Source organism: Sebastes fasciatus, chromosome 8 (genome assembly GCF_043250625.1).
Source record: "Sebastes fasciatus isolate fSebFas1 chromosome 8, fSebFas1.pri, whole genome shotgun sequence".
In the NCBI taxonomy this organism is placed as follows: domain Eukaryota; kingdom Metazoa; phylum Chordata; class Actinopteri; order Perciformes; family Sebastidae; genus Sebastes; species Sebastes fasciatus.
The window spans coordinates 455,232-480,345 of NC_133802.1; the positions used below are offsets into that span (position 1 = coordinate 455,232).

Below are 25,114 nucleotides of genomic sequence, written 5' to 3' on the forward strand. Positions count from 1 at the left end.
CTAATACATTGTATATGTAAATAAAATTAAACAAACATGCAGCATTTCAAATTTCCAAAATAACCTTTATTCTAAACTTACATTTTAAATTTTAAGTTTAGTATAAAAAAGTTAAGTGCACCTAAGACCTTTTTTCAAAGTATTATTCCATCTTTGACACTCATCTCCTTTAGTAATCTTAAAAGATAGAATGTGTACCAAAGTCTATCACATCACTTTAGTACATACATCTATTTTACAAAATATTGTAAAGAGAATCCCTGAACTATAAATGTCCATAATCCTTCAACAGAGAGTTAATCCATTTTGCTGGCTGTGGTTGGCATAGCATCTACTGGTCAGCTGTAGTTTACAGTACTTCATATTGCTGGGACGAAGCCACCATTATGCTGCTTTATAAACAAGAGATGGAAAAAAAGAAAGAATTCTGTTTTAAAGTTTTAATAGCTGTGGCCTCCGTGTGAAACAACCGCATGAGTGACAATAAATGAACATTGAGCCATTTTAAAGAACACTCAAGTGACACGTCAGTCCCGTCTGGTGTTGAAGCTTTGTGTACGAGCTGCTGATAGGAGTTCATCAGATGAACGGAGCACGTTTCCAGACAGCTGGTCTCTCGGACTTAACGCTGAAATCGCTGATTGTCGGTCGACAGCATTTGTTTTCTGGTGGCCACAGCTGTTAAAACTTGATACGGCGTGTCGGATACCCAGTGACACATTGACGCTACCAGACACCAAAATGAAGGATATCTACAAATATAGGGCATCCATACTGACTCGGCTAGTTTCAGATACCTTATTTAAGTTTGTAAGATAACATGGAAGTATTCTAAAGTTTAATTAGCAGCACAAAAATGTCTTGGAAATGAACAATTATTCTGACAAGTGATGTAGCCTCATTGCAAGCCTGCATACACGTTCAGGCTACTACACAACACGACACTTTCAAATGGACTTGATGATTTGTTTAATCTAAAAATGTTCAGAAATCTCACAGCTTTTTTAAAAGTCATGAAAACAGAATTTAAAGAAAGTAACCCCTTGTCTGCAACCTCTCCCATTTTGCTTTGCAGTGCATCTCAGATAAAAAGTGTTTAATCAAATGTTTACATAGCAAAGGTGCAAAAGTATGCAACAACTTAAAAGATGTGATTAACCCACGTAAAGTGACATTAACACGCCGACTAACAACTGCAGTCATGTCGGACTGAAGGACCGACAATCTCATACCTGCTCACTCAACCATATGTTTGCTTTGAAATTGAGACTTTTCAAATTTCAAGTCACAACCAAACATAAGTGCATTGTAGACCAAATGTTTGGTCCAACCAGCTCATTGGTTATATTAACACATGCCTAACTAGTCATGTCAATGTGGAAAAGTAGTGAAGGAAAAAAAGAAATATTTATTAAAGTCTCCTCGACCTTTTGAAAACGTCCAAACTAATGCTATCACAAAGGAGACCATTTTCTACGGTGAATAAATATTTGATGATACCAAATGATATTGTGTGAAAAGACAAACAGTGGAGGGTAGTTCTTGAAGTCTGTACAATAAAACATTTAGTGTATAAACTCTGGGTATCCGACTGTGAAATAGAAACAGAAGACAAAAAAAAGAAGCTAAAATGTTACACCAACCACCCCTTCCCGTTCAACTTACTATTTGGATTTACTTTAATTTCTTTCCTTTAAGTTTACTGAAGTTAATTTGCTTTAAATTAGGGCTATCCCCAGTGCTCTTTGGCACTTGACTATGTTCATCTACAAATTGCCCAACAAGGTACAGTAAACCACTTTGGATATTGCATGAAATCTTTTCTTAAATTATTTGCTTCAGTTTAATTTATTTTAATTTACAAGTGATTTAAATGTAACAATCTTGTCAGATAGACTGTACAACAAAATTTAGCTGTGATATTTTAGATAGTGTGCAAAGGACAAGACAATTCTAGCTAAAAGCATCCAAGATGCTTCTTCTTCTTTTATTATTTTGTATAGTTGAGATGTAATTTCTCATGATCATCATACTGGTATTTACATGAAACTATTACACATCTATTAATTTAACTACACTAAAAGTTCTCAAAAAAGACAAATGGAATTTTATTTTTTTTTAATGCAACTTTGTAACTGCGTTTCACTTTCACCATAAAGCAGCTAAACTATATAATGCGGGTCTGATATTTCAATATTTCATTTAGCTTTTACAGGTATACAAGAACATCTCGATGTTATTTGCGATCCGTTCGATCAAAGGAGACCAGGTCTCTTGAACAAATACAGATGCCTGAAAGAGGTCCAATCTGGAATGACCAAAGAGGTTTAGACCCAATGAAGAATTATGGAATGAATTCTACAACTTTAAAAAATTTGCATTTGTCCTCTCCAGGCAGTGGCATTCATTGTTTGATCTCTAGGTCAGAAGTGGAGTACTGTACCTTTTCACGAGGGCTCTAAAATATTACATTCCGTTAGGTGATATCAGTATTGTGGCATGGCCAAGCAGCCTGAAGAGGGAGGCGTATGGGATAGGGGAAGAACTGGGGGCGTCGTTTGGGACGGGGACACGGTTTAGGCATGGAGGAGGAGTTGGACAGTTGCTGTTACCAGATGGTATAACCTCCATTGGATCCGCCCAGGAAGAAGTTATTCTTGCGCTGTGCCATTACAACGTTGGCACCCTGCATGGCAGCCAGCTGAGCTGCGTTGGGGGGGTGTCCAGGAGGTGGGGGCTAGAGAAGGGGAGACATAAACATTGGTAGAGAGCTGATCAACTTGAGACGCCTCAGATTGCAGCCAAAGAACAGATTTTGATAAGAAGTTAAAGTGAATTGGTTGTTCCATTGCAACATCAGCGCCCAGCAGCAAAGCTACGCTTCCCCCATTTTGGACTGAGAGCAACTACTGGACGCCAGTAAAACGTCCGCCTATAAAAGTGCTGTAAAAAAAGTCAAACTAATTTATTCCATCGTCATATTCTGCTGAAATGGCCTGTGTTGAGCAATAAAATATTCTAAATGTAATAAGCATTTTCAGTCCAAAATGGCGGCAGCGGCTGTTGTTAAAAAAACAAACAAAAAAACATGTCTGTTTGCTTCTATACTCTGATATATACTCTATACTCTGATGGTGTTTCTGTACAGCCACCTCGCCTACTGCAAAAAGGCAGTAATACCAGAGATTTGTCACCAGTATCTGAGGCAGCTCCTTCCTTTTAAAATCATGCTATGTAGCTAAAAAAAAAGAAGAATTAATGTTTTGCTAACAGCATCATTACATTATTAGTAGTATCAATGGATGTTGAATTGCTTGCTAGCTCAGTGATTCTCAAAGTGGGGTCCAGGGACTCCAGGGGTCCGTGGCACTTTCAGTTCGGTCCCTGAAATAATTTGCTATAAATTATAAAATTGTGCTGTATCATTAAAAAGTCCACATCTACAGATGGGGACCATTTCATCAATAAAACAAATAGATTGTGTCCATTACTCCAACCCAGGCCAATAGAAACGGATATAATTGTGACACACAGCAATAAGTTTATTATTTTTAAGTTGAAGCACTTACTGAAAGTCAGATGTAGACTGGTAAATTTTAATATCTGGATTTATTAGGACTATGCCAGTCTTGCTACATTTTTTGAAAGCTTTTAAGATCAATTACTTGAAATATAGGCTATAAATCCTGTCAAGTTGAGTCCAAATGCAATTTGAATGAAATCACCCTCTTTTTAAAAAGGTAAAGAAATGATATTAACATTCAATAACATTACAAATGTCCCTGCTATTGGACTAATAAAGGATTATGTCATCTTATCTTAACATGATTCAAATGTAAATGTGTTTCTGTTTATCAGTATGAAACATGTCTGAGGTATTCATGGTGAAGGTTTTAGACACAAATAGCTCCCATGGCATCTAAGAGTACAAATGGTAGTCAGCATTATGCTTAAATTGGTGTTACGATTACGACGGGTCCTTTAAGAGATCCCTGGCCCCAAAAAGTTTGAGAACCCCTGTGCTAGCTAGTCAAGCTTGCTAGCTTTGTTAAGATTGAAATTGGTACAAATGACCTATATTAATGTAACACTAAGCAATTAGTTAGCTTAGTTTGTTCCACTTGTGTCTTTGCAGTCACAAATAATGGTAAAATGATTTGAGAATTTGATCAAATTAGAGTTAAATCCTACTTTGAACTGAATGCATAGCCACCGATTTGACTGACATGAACAGGACAATAAAGTTACTGGGCAAAATAAAAAGTCAGTAGCTACATGGGCGTTTCTTAACTACATAAACCAATGATCTACGTTGGCGTTCCTGTCATGCTATACAGGAATGCCCCCACGTGGCTGCCATCAGACTCTACTGATCAACTTTGGATTGGATATATTCTGTTCTCCAGACATACAAAGACACTCGGTGGATACTTACTGGGATGGAAACACCGCTGCCTGCCGTGAAGCGAGCACCAGCATCAAAGGCGCTATCCACCATCACTGTTGAACCAGGGGGGTACACGGCTCCCATGGGGTAGTAAGCCATGGGGACATTCTGGCCCATTTGCCCAACTTGCATGTGTGGCTGCATGGGCATGAACATCTGAGCACCAGGGTAGTGAGAGGACATCTGTGCCACCTGACTGGGCACCTGATGTGGAAGCACATATCTGGGCTGATATATCTGCGGACACAGAGATGAAAAGAACTGAATAGAACTGTTCACTCAGAGTAGTGTGTCATCATAAGACATACATATGTGACAGTTACCTCAGAATATGCAGGTGGTGTGTCTGTGTAAGGAGGTGCCTGAGGAGACATTTGCATAGCAGGAGGGTATACAGGTGCAGAGCTCTGCTGAGGGTACACAGTCTGCTGTGGATATGAACCTGCAAAACAACATTTGACTTTAAGCAAACGGTTGTCATTTAGTCTCAACAGTGACTGACACAGAAATCCAAGGTTGAGTGAGTGATGGTGGTTTTTGATGGCACCGTGTTGAGAAATTATGACAACACTAAACTAAGAATTTAGAGGTCAAATGTTTCACAGAAACAACAGAATATGAACAGAAAAAGACATAGATGTCATGTTTATTGTCAGGATAAAGCCAAGAATACACAGTTTCAGCAGTAATAGAATATATAGAAATTGAGCACATACTTCATTGCTTGTGGGGTGAAAGGTAGTGTCAATTCCAGTGCCCCATGATGGATAAAGCCCATAAGTACATTTCATTTTATACACAAAGATAAAACGGGCCCTGAGAAATGTTCTTTCAAGGGTTTCCATAAATCCTTAAATTACATAAGAAAACTGAACTAAGCATAAACTAATACAGTTTAAAGTATTGGTTTTTTTTCAGGACCAGGGCTTTAAAAACGGATAAAACGTCAGAAAAACATAAATGCATCCAGGTGATCATATAACACATCTACTAAAAGCTGAATGCTTTATTGGTTATTCGAGAGAAAATTAATTTTGATAATCAATTGATCATTTAAGTATTTTTATTTAAAGCAAAAACGGTCAAATTGTCTGGTTCCACTTCCCCAGAAGTCTGCTTCTCTTTGTATTCCTGTCGGACTAAACAAGTCCTGAAACGATCCCAATGGGACCTACCGAGGAGCATGGTGTGCTATATGTGGTGCTATCTGCTGACAGAAGCTACACAAAGAAATTATTGGAGAAAACAATCGGTGGATTAATCGATAATGAAAATAATCTTTAGTTCCAGGCCTGGGCGCTTCAAAAAACCTGCTAGCAACAAAAGATCTGAGTATGTTCAGATAAGGTGCATAAAGCCGAGGAACAAAGCTAGACTATGGACCTATAAATATACGGATACACATACTGTATGTACAAAGGAACTATACAGATGGACTGTTACTCAAATGATGGATACAGATTTAGATTCCCATGGATGGAAACCACAACTGTTAGCTAAACCGTTAGCTTCGCTTTTAACAGCAGCCTGTATTGAGAGCTGCTGGCTAGCTAATGCTACATAATGCTACATGATGCTACATAATGCTAGATGGTGACAGTAAATCCAGCCGTTCATTATTTACATCTACACTATTTTAGAATAGCCTAGATGGCCGACATCAACGTGTGTGCTAAGCAGTTAGCAGAACACTAGTCCGTTTATTGTCATGTACGTAGCTGAACGTTCAGTCCGCTTCAGATGAACACAACCAGAGAGCGAGAGACAGAGAGAGACAGAGAGAGCGAGCTCTTCATCTCCAGTTATCCCGTCAGCGTCGTCAAACGGACAGCTGACTAATGAACTAACCGAGGTGTGGATAAATACCTTTGTTGTTCATGGTTCTGGTCTGGTCCGGAGGATGAGCAATATGTGATTAAAGCGAGCTCTGCGGATCTGGTCACGGCCTTAGAACAGCTTACGGCTTCACAACGCTTCTCTTCACTTCCTTGTTTTTCAGCTTCTTGTTGTTGTGGAAGTGGTGACGTCAGTCGCTCTCTAGCGCTGCTTCCACGCATTCCGTGCTTTAACTGCGTGCGTGCGCGCGCCCCCTACAGGTAGAAACGGGAAGAACGTTCAAGAGTGAATGAAGGTGAACTGAGATAGATAGATAGATAACGAGATAGAGAGATAGAGAGATAGATAAAGAGACAGAGAGATAGATAGATAGATAGGATAGATAGATAGATAGATAGATAAAGAGATAGAGAGATAAAGAGACAGATAGATAGAGAGATAGATAAAGAGATAGATAAAGAGATAGAGAGATAGATAGATAGAGAGATATAGCGATAGATAGAGAGATAGATAGAGATAGAGAGATAGATAAAGAGATAGATAAAGAGATAGAGAGATAGATAGAGAGAGAGATAGAGAGATAGATATAGATAGAGAGATAGAGATAAATAGATATATAGATAGATAGAGAGATAGATAGATAGATGGATAGATATATAGAGAGAGAGATAGATAGATAGAGAGACAGATAGATAGATGGATAGATAAATAGAGAGATAGATAGATAGATAGATAGAGAGATAGATGGATCGATATATAGAGAGGTAGATAGATAGAGAGATATAAACTGGGGAAAAAAAGTTGGGAAACTTGTGTTTGGTGGATTATTTCTCTGTTGTTACAATGCTAATGGTCATTGTATTTTACATCGTTCGAAAGCCTGTTTATATACCTTCACAATGATGTCCAACTTGTAAGGATCATGCATTTGTGGGATGAGCAGCACAGCTGATTATGTGGGGAGCGCCCAAGAAAATTTTTCCAAAATGCTCTGCCAATGGTAAACAGTGTATTCTCCTGTTGGTATTGACTCTTGTTTTGAGTTGTTTGGTGGATTGGATGATTGAACTCTCTATCAGTAACAAGGAATTACATATGTGTGCATATATGTATATATATTATTTTGACGTTAAAAGTGTAAGTTTAACGTAATAAACAAAATGCAAATTGGGTAAAAAGAAATTTATGTTGGGTATTTTAAATGGACTATTTGTAACTTTCAGAAATGCTTGTTAACAGTGACATCTGTGGCCATTAAGTCAATGAAAGTCAGCGTTGGGCTCGCGCTTGCTCGCTCTAAATAGACATGAACGAGCATCGCTCAAAACAGTGAGGCGACACAAGTCAGCTAAAACCACAATATCACTCTATATTTCAGCTGCTTGGCAGTAATGTTAGCTGACCAGACGAAGGTCTCTCCATGAATCAATGCTGATCCTAGTGTTGGCTTTTCCTGCTTCAGCCTCCGGGGCTGAAGCAGGAAAATCGGGTGGGTGCCGGGGCTGAAGCAGGAAGAGAATCGTTATTGTCTCCCGACTGCGCCCGCAGGGAGACGATAACGTTTCTCTCTGCGGAGCCCCGTCACTTCACAAGACACGGGAAACCTCTGTTGGTCTGGAGGAGCTGCAGCAGTTATTTCTGCACAAACGTCCACTGTCCACATTCACTAGATATTCTCAGAACTAAACTAACTCTCCTGCAGTGTGGAGTGAGCGCGCATGAACGTGAGGTGGAGCGAGACAGCGAGAACGCGCGTGGTGTGTGACTGAAGGCAAGCAGGCAGAAGAGACTCCGGCCACACGCGAGTGCGCATATGCGAGCGCGCATGGGATCCCGACCCGGTAGATTTATATGTTTAAAAAGTTACAAACAGTCCCTTTAAAGAAGAAAATTATAAACAGGTGGGAAGTTTTTGTCTCCCCCTTTCAGATTATTATTCCATTTCATAATACTTGGAAAAAAAAACTAAGAATGGAGAAAGAAAAAAAATATCTTTGGAAGTAAAAGTTTTTTTTTTCCTTTAATAGACTATTATATTTATCATATTTATAGATACCAAATACTTGATTGTGCTATATATATGTATGTATATATATGTGCTATATGTATGTATATATATATACACTGTATGTATGTATATATATATACTGTATGTATATATATATATGTAATAATAATAATTTCCACTTAACCAACAAAACACACACAAAGCCATAGCAGGTGTGACACTACCACACAGTCCTAGTCCAATCAATAGGGCTATTCAATTCAGCTTTCAATAAACAAAAATACTAAAAATAGCAGGTCATAAAAAAGCAGAGGATGTCCTCTCCATAGTGCAGCACACAAACACAGTTCAGCAAACAGAATAAGAGCAGCAAAGTGTTTGATCTCTTAGTCCACTGTGTCACTGCTCCTCTCTACTCGCCTCTTATTGGTGCTACGTCCCCTTTAAGAGCACCATGGCACCTCGCAAGTCGAGGCAGACATTTTTCAATGCAAGATTTTTCCTTGCATAAATTATGTTCATGACGTAGTGCAAAAAGGCCAATTTTGTGGCAATTTTGTCCGACTTTCCAGCTCAAATAGGATCTTGTGAGACACCTGAAGGATATCCGATTGTCTGAAGTGTTGCAGAATGGACATCGTCATTAAATATTAAGAGAGGGGAGATCCTAACATTGCAACCCTCCTTATCAATGCAAATAGCTCTTTTGTGTGCAGTCACAGCGCCTGTCTGGAGCTGAGATGAATTTGTAATTATGTGTGACTGAAACAAACTGTGACAAGGAGCTGTATAAAAGCGGGGGATTACAGCAAATAAGCTGCATTTACCGGTAAGTTGAATGAAGAACCGGAGTCTGCTCGAGCCTGCTGCTCGCGCGTAGCAGCGACATGGCGAGAGGAAATGAGTTTGGGTTAATATGCAATGTTCGTAATTAGCATAATTTATATATTTATGATAAAGAGAGGGAAATCCATAATAATCGGTCTCTAGGCACGGGTAGAGATGATTTGTGTCGCCTGTACTTGGCGGTTAGTGCTCGCCTCCAGAAGTGGCCGCCGCGGAGAGACTTTTATTGGGCAGCATGGGGGAGGCAGGATGGGGGTGGGGAGCTCATCAACACCCGCTGAACTTTTGACAGATCCTCATTTCCAACAGGGCTTTGCAGCAGGAAATGCACCATCTTGAATCTTTTTTTTGTTGATCTGCGATGAACATGTAACCACTTCATGTCCACGATCAGCGTGTTTTTTAATCACGTTTCCTGCAGCTCAAGTGCAACACAGCATGGCCTGTTTATATAGGCCCCTCCAAATAGTCTGGTCCTGCAATGACAGAAATAGCCACGAATAAAAAAAACAGTCATCTGCATGCATGTGGGTCTGTTTCAACCAGGATTTTCCCCTAAAAGGAGGTCACCCTCATGAAACTTAATTCTTTGTATTTCTGACATGGCTGCAAAACATTAGGAGTCAGACACTAAATCACGAAGAGAGATCTTTGTTTAATTGTTTAATCTTTGTTTACCCAGAATGTCAAGAAGACAGTGACTGTGGTGGTGCAGCCCAGCCATGAACTCCCAGGATCCCCCTGCCAAAGATGCCCCACTTACTGTCAATGAGCAGGTAACACTCACCTGTCTGTTTAAGCACGATTCTCTCCCCACTGTAACCACTCTGAGCTTAGCCTGATAACTTATGTTGTTTTCATGTTCTTTGCTGCTGATTGCTCCCGTCACCCTCAATCTGCCAACATATCATAATGGAAGGTTTAAGCAGCAGTAGGCAGAATATTTTTGCATTAATGGGCAAAAATTCCATAATGACCTTCCAGCATATTGTAATTCAAGTGTTCTGAGAGAAAACTAGACTTCTGCTCCTCCTCATGGCTCTGTTTTCAAGCTTTAGGAAATCTAGCCCGTGAGACTTTGGCCAATCACCGGTCATTTCAGAGAGAGAGCGTTCCTATTGGCTGTGTATTCAACGAGGCAGCTGTCAATAAGAACAGCAGCACTGGAATGAGTTTTGGATTGGGAGGGTCAGCTTTGGATAACGTAATACAGCATTTCCCACATTTTGAGAGACTGTGATGTGGTGCTTCCCCCTGAAGACATGTTTTCAACATATTAAAGTTAAATGCATCAATCTGGAGCACTTTGACAGCTGTAAAACCCACGATCGGGCCCTTCCAAGCAGACTTTGGTCATGGCGCACCTGACGATGTGCCCGGCGAGGGCCAGCCACCCAATTGAGAAGTGTAAAAATATTTTGGGTTCATTATGAAACTGTAGCGGGCTGGATGTCAGATCTCTTTCATTTCATTTGAACACAATGGCTACATAATGGTTGATTATGATTGGATAAAGGTCCACAGCACACTCCGCCGATTGCAAAATGTGGATAAATATATTATTCAGTGCTTTTTTATTGGGCATCAACCTCACATTTACACATGTATTGTCAAAAAAAATAGACTTGAAGCATAAATAAATGCTTCAGTTCAGGTTGCGGTTACGTGAGACACAGCTGAGACGGAGCCGTGCAGACGGTTGCTGCACTGATTAAAATGAGAGCAGATCTGTAGAGTACTATACTGTAGCGTCTGCAACTCTCCAGTATTGACATGCACGGGGTGGACGGGGATGATTGAATTGCCTTTTTTTACTGTGTCGCAATATAGGGGCATTTGCGGGGATACAGTGATTCGCAACCTTAAAAAGAAAGTGGGATAGGGCCGTAAAGTAGGGGGCCAATGGCCCCTTGCCCCTCCCTACTTCCGGCGCCCATGCTCGCGAACTCCGATCAAACGATCAAACTAGGCAGTGCTGATCAAATATGAATCAATATTCGGTTACTGTAATGCCTATTTCTCGCATAAAATGTTTTCAGAAATATCTGAAGTTTGTGACCCGGCCTGCTGCTTTAACTTCATCAGAAGTTCATTGAAATCAGGACCCACTTTTGTGTTTTATCACCTCATAATACCTGCTGCTCTATGCCTGTGAGGGTCTTTAAACTGCCATGCTCAATAATAACCTGTGGTTTTTCTTTATCTAGTAACATCCTGTGTAGACATAGTCAGCAAACAAAAGCAATGCTCTTCACGGATGCACGGAGGGGAGCTTGAAGAAAGCATTGTTTGAGCTGCTTGTTGGCTGATGCTCTTCTCATTGTTTTTTGTGTACTCATGCTCTTTTTTATTTGTGTCTCTTTTTTGGTTTTGTTTTTGGTCATTGTGTCCTAACATGTGCTCGGCTTCTCTGTTCTCCTTAGCCATTCACTGTCTGACTGCAGAAGTCTTTTTTCAGCCATTTAAAATCCTGCACTTTGAAATTCCCTGCCAAAGACAACCAGGTATGCATTCCTCCTCTCTCTTCCTGCATTGTCTCTCTGCACCTTGTCCTCCAGCCCAGGTTGTCTCGCTGCCTCTCCTCTATAGTGCTTTCAGTGTTGCATACCATGAATCATCAGTTAAGTCAGATTTACCACATGTAGCTAAAGGGGGAATTGATAAAGCAGTTTTTGGCTATTTTTTGTGGCCCTTCAGGTGCTAGATCAAGTGAGACTTTACCATATTCAAATTTTTTTATTTTCCCAAACTAATAACACACTTATAACTAATTTAACTTCTATGAAATTCTAATAGAACCCTGAACAAAAGAAGTAGAATAGTTTTGCATATTAGTCATGTCAGCTTTTACTCCTAATTGCTGTGCAGGTCATTGTGATGTCTAGCCATGAGACTATCCGTGTGCTAGAGGTAGAGGTCGATGCATCTCTGCCATCATCAGTGCCTGATGGGAGGTGTGAAGTGAAAGCGGAGGAGGGAGCCGCTCGGCCTGCAGAGCAACCAGAGACTGGCAGCACACAGGACGGCTCGGCTGTGCCCCATAGCGCCGGGGGAGTAGGTAAATCATGGTCCTACTAGATAATGATGGATAGCAAATGACTTATTATTCATACGTATGTGACAGAGTTGTACTGAAATGTTAATAACAGCTGCGAAAACCACTTCAAATGTCAGTCAGAACTAAACCTTGTCTGTGCTCCTGCAGCGCTGGGGGGGGAGCAGCAGGTGGTGTCTGTAGAGGTCCCTGCCCCTGCTGTCCAAACGCTGACTCCTGCTGTTCCCGTCAGTTTGTCCCTGTCGCAGCCCCAGGCCGCCATGCCCATCACTGTACAAGGCTGTCCACAGGTATGACTGCATTTACACACTGAGTTAGGGCTGGGCCATATGAACAGAATCAAATATCACAATATTTTTGACCAAATACCTTGATATTGATATTGCAATAATGTTGTAGGGTGGACTAATGGTGCTTTTACAAAATATTTACACCATGAGATTTTTGATAAATAATCATCAGTAATGTGGATATAATGACTAAGTGGGTAAAGGCAAATAGAACAGTCTGGTAGGTTCAGAAAATGACATCACTTTACTGTAATGCAGCCTTTAAAACTAGGAAAAGACAACACTTATGCCATATTACAATATTCCGATATCCAAAATCTAAGACAATATCTAGTCTCATATCACAATATCAATATAATATCCAGCCCTACATTGAGTACATTTTCAATATTCATCTTAAGTCATCATGTAGTCTATAGTTTGGTTGGACTATTTAGTTTATTATGACTGTGACATTTCAAATGAGGGGGAAAAAAAAGATCCTGAACTTTAGTAGGACCCTATTTGCATTTCACCCTGTTCACTTATTATTTCTTGTCCAGTATTCATGGTTCAGAGAGATTAAATGAATAGTTTGGGTGTTTTGAAGTGGGGTTGTGTGAGGTACTTATCCATAGTTCAGTGTAGGTGACTGTCGGCACGCCCCCAGTTTGGAGAAGCAAACAGGAGTTACCGCACGGAAGCAAAGCAATGTAATGCTGTGGACGGGGTCGGCAGCAAAATGTATTTCAGCCACCTAAACGAAAGGGCCACATAAAAAAATCGATCAATTTAAGTATACGCTATATTTACAATATTTTCATATGGGGAACTGAACTGAAAGTGAACCTTATCCATACTGTTTTTGGCTTTGAAGAGAACAGAGACAAGTCAAAGAGTATAGAAGCAAAGAGATGAAACTCCTGTGTTTTTTTTTAAAACAGCCGCCATTTTGGACTGAAAACAGATATTGCGTTTATAATATTTTATTGTTCAACACAGGCCATTTCTGTAGAATACAACAATAGAATAGAAATACATTTGTTTTACTTTTGTACAGCACTTTTTAGTCAGACGTTTTACTCGCGTCCGGTAGTCGTTTTCAGACCAACACGGCGGCAGCTTTGCTGCTGGGCGCTGATGTTGTAATGGAACGAACAATTGACTTTCACTTCTTGGCAATATACGTTCTTTGGATAAATTTCACTTTCAGTTCAGTTACCCGTCGGAAAGGGTTGTCTGACGGCATGATAAAGTGGTGAAAATATTCTAAATATAGCGTACACTGATATTGATTTTTTAGGTGGGCCTTTCTTTTAGGTGTCTAAAGAACGTTGTGCTGTCGGCCCCGTCCACAGCAGTACATTGCTTTGCTTCCGTGTGGTAACTCCTGTCTGTTTCTCCAAAACTGGGGGCGTGCCGACCGTCATCTACTGTAGATACACTGACTAGGATAAGTAGCTCATACAACCCCACTTCAAAACACCCACCCAGCCCAGTACTGTCGCCCACAGTAGGTGATTTGCTGAAGTTACTGGCAGAGGCAATTGTCTCTAGTGCATTGTAAATGTGAAAAATGGAACAAATTTGATCCCAAACACCTGAATACACTCAGCCTCAGGCTGAAGAAACATATTCAGCTATATTATACAGCTAAAATTCAGACTACCGCTGCAACAACAAAAAATGAAATACCCAATATGTAAAAAAAAAAAACTTGATAGTGGAGTGGAGAAAGATGGAGTATTTGAGTACAAATGCAAGGAAAATATATTACTGTTAAGTTCAGTAAAATTACCCCTGTCAAAACACCAGAATGCCAATAAAGAGAGATAAAAGAGGAATAAAAAATCATCTGAAAAAACAGTTACTCTGTTCATCCCAGTCACAAAGGTTGATGGAAAGCAAATCTTTTATTATACTCCATTAGGTGCTGACCCAGGAGAGTCTGGCCGCTCTGATGACTGGTATGATGGCCCAGACAGGATCCCTGGGGCAGCCCCTGCTCATCCCCCTCAGTATGGCAGGCTCCATCGGTGGCCAGGGTGGTCTGGCTGTTCTCACCTTGCCTACCACCAATGTAGCGACTCTCCCTGGACTCACAGCAGCTAACACGGCCGGAAACCTCCTCAAACTGCCCTTTACTGGCCTCCAAGGTAACACACTAACTGTCTGTGTGTGTGTGCTCCCCATTTAGCCTTTCATATTTAGATTTTGTCGTGGCTGTAGACTCTAAGTCTTGTTATAATGTTCTTAGTCTCACAATGAATTACTTCATCACAGAACAATGACAGGTTGGAAACTCTTGAATTTTTACTCAGCGGCGACAGTCCTGAACTCCGTCCAGCCCCAGCTACAGACGAACGCTCAGACGATGTTCCAGCCTCAAGCAGCTTCCATACAGGTGACGTCTCAGCCCACACAGGTGACCAACGTGCAGGTCACCGCCGCTCAGGTGGCGGCGGCCCAGGCGACCTCGGCCGCCACTACTGTCTCTCAGTCCAACATATCTTTAGCAGCACTCCAGACTGCAGGACTCTCCATCAATCCTGCCATTGTAAGAATGCTGCTTCAATGATTTATACTTCCTGTACTGTTTATAACATCAAGCTATTTAATTACCTGGGATACTTCACACATGTTGTATTTGTTCTGCTCAGATCAATGCTGCTTCATTGGGAGCTCAGCCACAGTTCCTCAGTTCCCTCACCTCCACTCCCATCATCACCAGTGCAATGTCCAACATGGCTGGCATCACCAGCCAGATCATCACAAATGCCCAGGGACAGGTGGGTGCCATAAAATATCGCTACTCAGTTTATACTAGTGAGTTTGGATTTGACCCATGATGTCTGTCATGTGCGCCTTCCCCCAACCGCCCCTTTACTTTGTACTTCCTGCATCTTGTTTTTTGTCCACTGTATGGGCGCCCTAGAGGGCACTATATCATGTTTTATCCACAATAGGGGCATCCAAGAGGGCACTTTATACCATTTTCTCCACTGGAAGGGCACCATAAAGGGCACTTTTTCATGTTTTCTCCACTGGAAGGATACCCTAGAGGACACTTTATCATATTTGATCTACTATAAGGGCGTCCAAGAGGACACTATATTACCGTTTTCTCCACTGGAAGGGCACCTAGAGGGCACTTTATCTTGTTTTCTCCACTGGAAGGGCACCTTAGAGGACACTTTATCATGTTTTATCTACCATAAGGGCATTCAAGAGGGCACTTTATACTGTTTTCTCCACTGGAAGGGCCCCCAGAGGACACTTTATCTTGTTTTCTCCGCTGGAAGGGCATCTTAGAGGGCACTTGATCATGTTTTCTCCACTGGAAGGGCACCTAGAGGGCACTTAATCATGTTTTCTCCACTGGAAGGGCACCTAGAGGGCACTTTATCATGTTTTCTCCACTGGAAGGTCACCTAGAGGGCACATTATCTGGTTGTCTCCACTGGAATGGCACCTAGAGGGCACTTAATCATGTTTTCTCCACTGGAAGGGCACCTAGAGGGCACATTATCTTGTTTTCTCCACTGGAAGGGCAGCTAGCGGGCACTTAATCATGTTTTCTCCACTGGAAGGGCACCTAGATGACACTTTATCTTGTTTTCTCCACTGGAAGGTCACCTAGAGGGCACATTATCTGGTTTTCTCCACTGGAAGGGCACCTAGAGGGCACTTAATCATGTTTTCTCCACTGGAAGGGCACCTAGAGGGCACATTATCTTGTTTTCTCCACTGGAAGGGCACCTAGAGGGCACTTAATCATGTTTTCTCCACTGGAAGGGCACCTAGAGGGCACTTAATCATGTTTTCTCCACTGGAAGGGCACCTAGAGGGCACATTATCTGGTTGTCTCCACTGGAATGGCACCTAGAGGGCACTTAATCATGTTTTCTCCACTGGAAGGGCACCTAGAGGGCACATTATCTTGTTTTCTCCACTGGAAGGGCAGCTAGCGGGCACTTTATCATGTTTTCTCCACTGGAAGGGCACCTAGAGGGCACTTTATCACTTAATCATGTTTTCTCCACTGGAAGGGCACCTAGATGACACTTTATCTTGTTTTCTCCACTGGAAGGGCACCTAGAGGGCACATTATCTGGTTTTCCCCACTGGAAGGGCACCTAGAGGGCACTTAATCATGTTTTCTCCACTGGAAGGGCACCTAGATGACACTTTATCTTGTTTTCTCCACTGGAAGGGCACCTAGAGGGCACATTATCTTGTTTTCTCCACTGGAAGGGCAGCTAGCGGGCACTTTATCATGTTTTCTCCACTGGAAGGGCACCTAGAGGGCACTTAATCATGTTTTCTCCACTGGAAGGGCACCTAGAGGGCACTTTATCATGTTTTCTCCACTGGAAGGGCACCTAGAGGGCACATTATCTTGTTTTCTCCACTGGAAGGGCACCTAGAGGGCACTTAATCATGTTTTCTCCACTGGAAGGGCACCCAGATGACACTTTATCATGTTTTCTCCACTGGAAGGGCACCTAGAGGGCACTTTATCATGTTTCCTCCACTGGAAGGGCACCTAGAGGGCACTTTATCATGTTTTCTCCACTGGAAGGGCACCAAGAGGGGCAGTCGCCTTAAAGGGACTGTTTGTAACTTTGTAAGCGTATAAATGTAGCGGGTCGGCACACATGCGCGCTCGCATATGCGCGTTCGCGTGTAGCAGCTGTACCCTCCTCCTCTGCCTGCTCGCCTTCACTCAGACAGCTCAGCTCGCTCCACCTCTAGATGTGAACGCGCGCTCACTACACACTGCAGAAGAGTTAGTTTAGCTCTGAGAATATCTAGTGAATGCACAGGGGACGTTTGTGCAGAAATAACTGCTGCAGCTCCTCCAGACCAACAGAGGTTTTCCGTGTCTTGTGAAGTGACGGAGCTCTACAGAGATTTACGTTATCGTCTCGTTACCGACCGGGTGCCGGTGTCTCCCTGCTCTCTCCGGCTGCGGGCGGAGAGAGCAGGGAGACATGCTGCAGAGCCCCGCTGCCTCAGCCTGCACTTAGGCAGGAAAAGCCAACACTAGGATCAGATCTAAATCATGTTCATGGAGAGACCTTCGTCTGGTCAGCTAACATTACTGCCGAGCAGCTGAAATATAGAGTGATATTGTGCTTTTAGCTGACGTGTGTCGCCTCACTGTTTTGAGCGATGCTCGTTCAGGTATATTTAGAGCGAGCAAGCACAAGCTCGACGCTGACTTTCGTTGATTTCACGGCCACAGGTGTCTCTGTTAAGAAGCATTTCTGAAAGTTACAAATAGTCCCTTTAAATATGAGGATCTGTTAGAAAGAAAATAACATCATCTTTGCCTTTGTACTGTATCATTAACTTAGATTTACTAGAACACAGTGCCATTTACATTTTCTGCACATGTTCATTTTTAGGCATATTGATTGGCAATCACACCCTCTTCAAGGACAATCAAAATGCTTTTGTGTTGTGTTTCTGTTGTCGGGAATAAAAAAACAGCCTCCCGCTAACACCAGTCAGTAGTGCTATTTCAAGTCAGTGGAGCATAAGACAATTTCTGTGAAAGCTGATTTGTCCTCTCAAACAGTTCCATTACTCAATCTTGCCATTATTGCAGATCATTGGAGATAGTGGTGCAGCGTTTAATCTTGAAAGATATGATTTTATTCCAAGTGAACTGCTAATAGGACGCATTTGACAGGTTTGTTGAATGCTCTGAAAGTGGGTTTGGTAAGCGAAAAACTATCACAGAGAGTTAACATTCAGTTATTTGTATATATCTCTCTTAAATTCAAACAATATTCACAGGTCATAGGAACACTCCCGCTGTTGTTGAACCCAGCCTCTCTGGCTGGAGGGGCTGCGACACCCACCCTCCAGGGTCTCCAGGGCCTCCAGGGCCTCCAGTGTCTCCAGAGTCTCCAGAGTCTCCAGAGTCTCCAGGGTCTCCAGGGTCTCCAGGGTCTCCAGGGTCTCCAGGGTCTCCAGGGTCTCCAGGGTCTCCAGGGTCTCCAGGGCCTCCAAGTCCAGACTGTCACCCCACAACTGCTTCTCAACTCCCAGGGCCAGATCATCGCCACAGTAGGGAATGGATCCGCAGTCGCAACTTCTGCTGCAGTTCTGCCAAAAGCTGCTGCTGCTGCTCCAACATTCACCAAACCTATCACACAGGTGAACAACAAACATCTGACTTCTGAGGTCAGAGGTCATTTCTGCTTTTACACTTGGAAGCTGAAACAGACCAAAAACTTGTATTATGTCCTGAAGGTATTTAAATATGATTCAACTTTGCCATTTGCATCATTGCAGGTTATAAACTTTGTTTGTTTCACTCCCAGGCTTCGGTAACAACTGTCAGTCAGTCACCCATTGTCATCGCCCCGCAGCCGTCTGTGCTGAAGACTGCCACCACCCTCTCCTCCACAGTACCCATCACCTGTGGAGACATAGCGAAAGTGGGCCAACTTGTCAACAGTATGTACACCTGCTTCTCTTATATAAACATAAATACATTTGAAGTAGAGCTAGTTATTTTTAACAACATTCTTCACAATTGCAGAACCCCAGCAGGTAGTCAGCAGCGAGGAAGGCATTAATCTGGAAGAGATTCGAGAGTTTGCCAAGAATTTCAAGATCCGTCGGCTGTCCTTGGGGCTTACTCAGACACAAGTAGGGCAGGCTCTAACTGCAACCGAGGGTCCGGCCTACAGCCAGTCTGCCATTTGCAGGTAAGTGACTCCCCTGTTCATGTTGCCTCGCCTATGGAAGCTTTCTTCAGTAATGTAAAAAAAATGCTAAGCTTTTCTCTCTTTATAAAGCGTGTATACAGTGCATATGATATGTGCATACACTGACCTAATTTATAATTTATTAGAACATGAATGTAGTTAAGGCACCCATGCAAACATCTACTCATCTACTCTCATTATGTTAGTGCAGTCATACTTAGTGGAGTGAGTGTATCACAGTGACATATGTATGACATTTATAAAGACTGTAGTATTAACTCCTTAAAGGTGCTCTATACAATATCCAGAGCATTAATATAATAGCAAACAACTATTTGCTGTGTAAAGATATAGAGGAGTAATGTCTACCTGAGCAGAGAATAAAGTCGCTCTCCCTCTGTGTGTGTTGTAATCCAAGTTTCTCTGTGCTTTGTTGACATAGCCGGGCCGGACTCGCGTAAGTTTTTACTGCGTGTTCATTAGGGCTGTGTATTGGCAAGAATCTGGCGATACGATACGTATCATGATACAGGCGTTACAGTTCAATATGGTTTTTATAAAATCTAATTTTAGGAAAACTGTCACTGTATAAAGAAAACATATGTCATATGTATAAAATCTGAGTAAAAGAAAGATTACTTTTTTATCCAATCGGAACAGTGGGATCTGCCTTTATCACAGTCCCTGTAACATCCAACATCATAGCACTACTTTGGGAGGGCACATATACTGAGAGGGCACATATCTTTACAAATGAAATAAAGTATTGACTGAGGTAATCTTTGCATGTCAACTATTAATTAAAAATAGATAGTGTTTTTGAGAATCGATACAGTATCACAAAACATAATATTGTGATACTCAATACTTTAATATTTTCTTACACCCCTAATATTGGCTGGCTTGCTCACGGCCGCTGCTCCGCACTGCTCCGCACTGCTCCGCACTGCTCCGCACTGCTCTCGTACGGCGGTTACAGTTGATAACGTCGTCCTGACCAACGACGCCATTGTAGAAGCGTAGCGCCCCCCCTCCGGTTCCCCCCCAGGTTTCCTCCCAGGTTAACACTGTTAGCTCCGTCGGCAGTGTTGCCGTTGTTTTCAGTGCTGGCACCGTTAGCTACAAGTCGCCGGCTCAGCTGTCGCCATGTTGAGAGCTGCGTGGAGGCAATAGAAATGCTCCCAATCTAGGAATTGGCGCTTTTCAATGAATGTATCGATGTGAATGTTTTTATGTAAATTAACGATAACATTCAAAAACATTTTCATTGCTTACATTGGCTACATTCTACATACAAATAAGGAAGTCTGTGAGTATAAATTATGTTTTGTTGTGAATTATAGTTCATATTGTCTATTTCATATAAATACAAATGATTAACAAAATCTGCAGTAGGCGGAAGTTGTAACCTTCACACAGAGCCCACGCTAGCTCTTTCCCCCTGTTTCCAGCGTTTATGCTAAGCTAAGCTAACCGGCTATTGGCCGGAGCTTCATGTTTACCGTACAGGTATGAGAGCCAATATTCTCATCTAACTCTCAGCAAGAAAGCCAAAAGTTATATTTCCCAAAATGTGGAAACTATTCCTCTAAATTAATATTTCATTGATTAGGTTATGGAAAGCAAGGTAAGGTATTCGGAAAAATAAAGACGTCTGTGAAAATACATTTTAAAGGAACAGTGTGTAACATTTAGTCTTTCTATTGTCAGAAATGGAATATAAAATGTGATATGTATAATATATTTCTTTGGTATATAATCAACTGAAAAGAAGAATCGTTGTGTTTTTGTTACCTTAGAATGAGCTTTTAAATATCTACATACAGAGCTGGTCCTCTTCGCAGAGCTGGCCTCCATGTTTCTACAGTAGCCCAGAACGGACAAACCAAATACTGGCCTTAGCTAGAGCCATTCGCGTTTTCACGTTTTTTTTTTGCTTTGGCCACCGTAGTTCTACTACATGCTTGGCACACGGGAGAAGTTTCAGTTGGTTGCAATCTGCAACCTCACTGCTAGATGCCGCCATATCCTACACACTGTACCTTTTAAGAATTGATCAAATGGTTCATGATCTTAAAGTGCCATTTTAATATGAACAGCAATGGAGACCTCATTAAACAGAGGTAAGTAAGTAAATTAAGTGAAATAATGAGACATTTGTCAATATTTAGGTTGGCTAAAGCTTGGGGGACTGGTAACGAAAATATCTAAGTTACTTCCCTGAAATTGGGTCTATGTGAATTATTAGGGATGAAATTGAGGTACAGTTAATACAGTGTGTGTTCTCATGAAATAGTTTGGACAGAACTTTCTTTTGTATCGCAGGTTTGAAAAGCTGGACATTACGCCCAAGAGTGCTCAGAAGCTGAAGCCGGTGTTGGAGAAGTGGCTGGCCGAGGCCGAGCACTGGAACCAGAAAGGCCAGCAGAATCTGATGGAGTTTGTTGGCGGTGAACCATCCAAAAAACGCAAGCGGCGCACTAGTTTCACACCGCAGGCGATAGAAGTTCTCAACTCCTACTTCGAGAAGAATGCGTTGCCAACAGGCCAAGAGATTACAGAGATTGCGAGAGAGCTAAACTATGACCGAGAGGTTGTGCGAGTCTGGTTCTGCAACCGGCGACAGACGCTGAAAAACACGAGCAAAATCAATGTCTTCCAGTGTCACTAGTGATCTCATTCTGGGAGGGTTCACCACTGACCTTTTGTCGTTTTTGGAAATTGAACATTTAATACAGCAACACAGTTGTGGATTGTGTTGTAATTACAAGCCAAACCCCAGTAAAGAATATTAACTTTTTAAGAAATTACACATAATTCAAGTGTTACGAAAGAGTACTAAAATTGAGTTGTTATTGTATTTTAAGGCTACATGTGTACACAACTCCTGTGTGGTCAGTACTAAGTCAAACTGCATGGTCCTTTTATCCTATACAGTGATGGTAATACAGTGATAATAACATGTCATATTTAAAAACATTTGATGACCTTTTATACAAGTGGTTTTATAGGATATCCCTCTGAAGTATAATAAGTGGCAGTGCATTGAGTCACATTGATTTTAGTCACATAATTGTCACTTTGTCACAATCGCTGACATTACGCTTATATTAGAGTAACATGCATTTGCTACAGTGGCTCTTTTCAAAATTCTAGCTGCTCATTCATTTTATATTCACGTAGTATTTGTACTGCGTGAGCCGCTTTGCAAATAAGATTCTTTAGACTAAAAGTAGGCAATAGATTGAAACCTCATTTTCATCAGAATGAGTTGTCTAACGAATGCCAAAAATGACTTTGCCATCTATGGACTCCTGACTCCAATGCACCTATGTCTTGGGACAATCAGCATTTTGATATTTTGTATTGATAATCACGAAGATGAGCTTGAAATCTGTAGTCATTTCCTCTCTTTTGGCTTTGATACTTTTCTTCAGCAGTGTGAAATGTATCACACTGTGTCCATAGAGAGGGTCATTTCTGATGTTCCTTGGACAACAATTTCTTATCAGAATAAATAAGGTCGTAGCTTTGGCTATTGCCTATGATGCCACAACTGTAAACTGATTTTTTTTTGTTTATTTCTAGGGCTGTCAGTCGATTAAAATAGTTGATTTCGCAATCAACTATTTTCAGTAATTTTTTATTCGTTAAAAATGTACCTTAAAGGGAGATTTGTCAAGTATTTAATACTCCTATCAACATGGGAGTGGGCAAATATGCTGCTTCATGCAAATGTATGTATATATATGTATTATTGGAAAACAACTAACAACACAAAACAATGACAGATGTTGTCCAGAAACCCTCACAGGTACTGCATTTAGCATAAAACAATATGCTCTAATCATAACATGGCAAACTGCAGCCCAACAGGCAACAACAGCTGTCAGTGTGTCAGTGTGCTGACTTGACTATGACTTGCCCCAAACAGCATGTGATTATCATAAAGTGGGCATGTCTGTAAAGGGGAGACTCGTGGGTACCCATAGAACCCATTTTCATTCATATATCTTGAGGTCAGAGGTCAAGGGACCCCTTTGAAAATGGCCATGCCAGTTTTTCCTCACCAAAATTTTGCGTAAGTTTGGAGCCTTATTTATGGATTCCTTAGGTTTTCTAGTTTCATATGATACCAGGATATTCACTCTAGCTTTAAAACTGAGCCCACTACAACCTAAAAATTGCAAGTTGCGTTAATGTGTTAAAGAAATTAGTGGCGTTAAAATTAATTTGCGTTAACCCGTTATTATTGCGTTCATTTTGACAGCCCTACTTGTTTCATTTGTGAATTACTGATGGTGCAAATACACATTCTGTATTTGTTTGAATTCACCACAGTCTGTCCTGTTTTTACACTTTCTGTTTAATGTGCTTATAATACTCTGAGAGTATTTTGCATTTCCTCTTTATTCACTGTTGTGACTGTTCCCTTCATGGCTTGACTTATCTCAAATTAGATAAAGTACATTTTCAAAATAAGAGCTTAATTGGCCTATTATAAAGTCAACTTAAAATAGTCTCACGTTGCCTAGAAACATTAGCAACAGATTTTTAGATACTCTTGCTAAACGTAATATCAATCAAGTTACGGAAATAAAAAATGTAATTAAATGTTCAGCCAAGGAAGGTTTTTTTTGTGGTTTAATGTATTTCAATTTGAATGAGTAAGAAAGAGTTTTTGCATGTGCAGTATGAAGTTATTTTTCTGTAGGAACAATACTATGGCGGTTTTGTTTATCTTTGCCAATTCTTCAATAATTCTTTGCACTTTAGTGACAGCAGGAAAAGTTAAGTAAAAGGGATACGAATGGTTATGTACAGTGCAAAGTTTCTGTTATGTTTGTGGGAGATTTAAATTTATGTGTTTTAATGTTCTTGAACAGCAAGAATCTTTGCTTTGCAAAATGTAGCAGTACTGGCAAAATTGCAATCATCAACTTAACAAGCAACATCTATCACTAAGATTAATGTACTTTTTTGTAAAATACTGCAGATTAAATATACAAGCTCATATGCATTAATCACATTCTTTGATTTGGGGAATTATATGGTGCATTTTACGGTCCACCTCATTTTCCTTTAGAATCATTTTGTATAAATAGGCCTATTTTGCAGTGGACATACAGTAGACCTAACCTTACAAAATAAGTAATATTGCAAAGGTCTTGCTTTAATATGTGTTTTTCCTTTATGTTCGATATGGGAGGACAATTTATGTTGTTTCATATACTAAGTTATCAATAGAGAAAAGAAGAGTTAAATAATAATAATAAGAATAATCTAATAATAATAAGAATAATAAGAAGAAGATAATAGTCATTTAACTCTGCAAAGCACATAAAAAGTTCAGGTCTTTGTGAGAAAAGGGTGCTTTTTGTCATTTTCTGTCAAATAACTCAAATAAACCCTGTTTTTATTAATCCTTATTGATTCAAGAGTTTCCTTTGCCATTTGCACCTAATTACATTGGAATTGTGAGCAGTTTACACAGAGTCAGCTTTAAGAAAAAAGGTAGAAAAGGCACAAGGTAATTACAGTACAAAATAAGTAGAACATTCAACTCAACACAATAAATAAATAAATTATTAAAACATAAAGCGCCCTCAGTGTAGTCAATAAATAAACTAAACTACTGTCTGCATAGGAACGATACCCCCAGAATGAAAATATACAGTATATATATGCTCCATGACCATGTTAAAAGAACTTGTAGCTCTAATAAACATATTTAAAAAAATAATTAATATATTTCAGACAATTCCACAGTGGAAGGCAGCATATTGCACAGCATTACAGTCCATTCAATTCAGGTGTACTGTGTGTCAATAATGGTATGGAGGTGAGGTGAGGTGTGGGGTATTTGTGTCCCTCTTTAACGTCCTTTGCCACCAGTCTTATTGTAGCTGGGAAGAAGCTGTTGTGAAA

The 25,114-nt window shown here is 40.9% G+C and overlaps 2 protein-coding genes across 3 annotated transcripts; one reads left to right on the forward strand and one right to left on the reverse strand.

The window, feature by feature from the left end:
* Positions 1-44: 44 nt before the first annotated feature.
* dazap2 (DAZ associated protein 2) lies at positions 45-9,190 on the reverse strand. Its single transcript, XM_074642795.1, has 5 exons — positions 9,119-9,190; positions 6,314-6,537; positions 4,771-4,889; positions 4,436-4,684; positions 45-2,737 (listed from the first exon to the last, which is right to left on the reverse strand). Exons 2-5 carry the CDS (start codon positions 6,324-6,326, stop codon positions 2,609-2,611), a joined length of 510 nt encoding a protein of 169 aa, XP_074498896.1. The 5' UTR covers positions 6,327-6,537; positions 9,119-9,190; the 3' UTR covers positions 45-2,608.
* On the forward strand, positions 8,756-24,611 carry pou6f1 (POU class 6 homeobox 1). Of its 2 annotated transcripts, XM_074642793.1 has the most exons (12): positions 8,756-9,120; positions 9,820-9,913; positions 11,561-11,641; positions 12,006-12,195; positions 12,343-12,482; positions 14,392-14,617; positions 14,783-15,018; positions 15,122-15,250; positions 18,267-18,629; positions 18,797-18,932; positions 19,018-19,186; positions 21,512-24,611. In XM_074642793.1, the coding sequence occupies exons 4-12, from the start codon at positions 12,015-12,017 to the stop codon at positions 21,855-21,857; spliced, it is 1,926 nt and encodes a 641-aa protein (XP_074498894.1). In that variant the 5' UTR covers positions 8,756-9,120; positions 9,820-9,913; positions 11,561-11,641; positions 12,006-12,014; the 3' UTR covers positions 21,858-24,611. The 2 variants fall into 2 exon arrangements, with proteins under 2 accessions (XP_074498894.1, XP_074498892.1); XM_074642791.1 differs by lacking the exon at positions 11,561-11,641.
* The last annotated feature ends 503 nt before the right edge of the window (positions 24,612-25,114 follow it).

What these genes read in the sequence shown, in the direction of transcription:
- dazap2 (XM_074642795.1), bottom strand. An exon ending in CACCACCTGCATATTCTGAG is followed by an intron (nt 4,685 to 4,770) that starts GTAACTGTCACA and finishes CTGTGTCCGCAG; the next exon opens with ATATATCAGCCCAGATATGT. An exon ending in GCAGCGGTGTTTCCATCCCA is followed by an intron (nt 2,738 to 4,435) that starts GTAAGTATCCAC and finishes CCCCTTCTCTAG; the next exon opens with CCCCCACCTCCTGGACACCC.
- pou6f1 (XM_074642791.1), top strand. Translation starts at nt 9,860, where the DNA reads ATGAACTCCCAGGATCCCCCTGCCAAAGATGCCCCACTTACTGTCAAT. An exon ending in CTGTACAAGGCTGTCCACAG is followed by an intron (nt 12,483 to 14,391) that starts GTATGACTGCAT and finishes ATACTCCATTAG; the next exon opens with GTGCTGACCCAGGAGAGTCT. An exon ending in TCTCCATCAATCCTGCCATT is followed by an intron (nt 15,019 to 15,121) that starts GTAAGAATGCTG and finishes TGTTCTGCTCAG; the next exon opens with ATCAATGCTGCTTCATTGGG.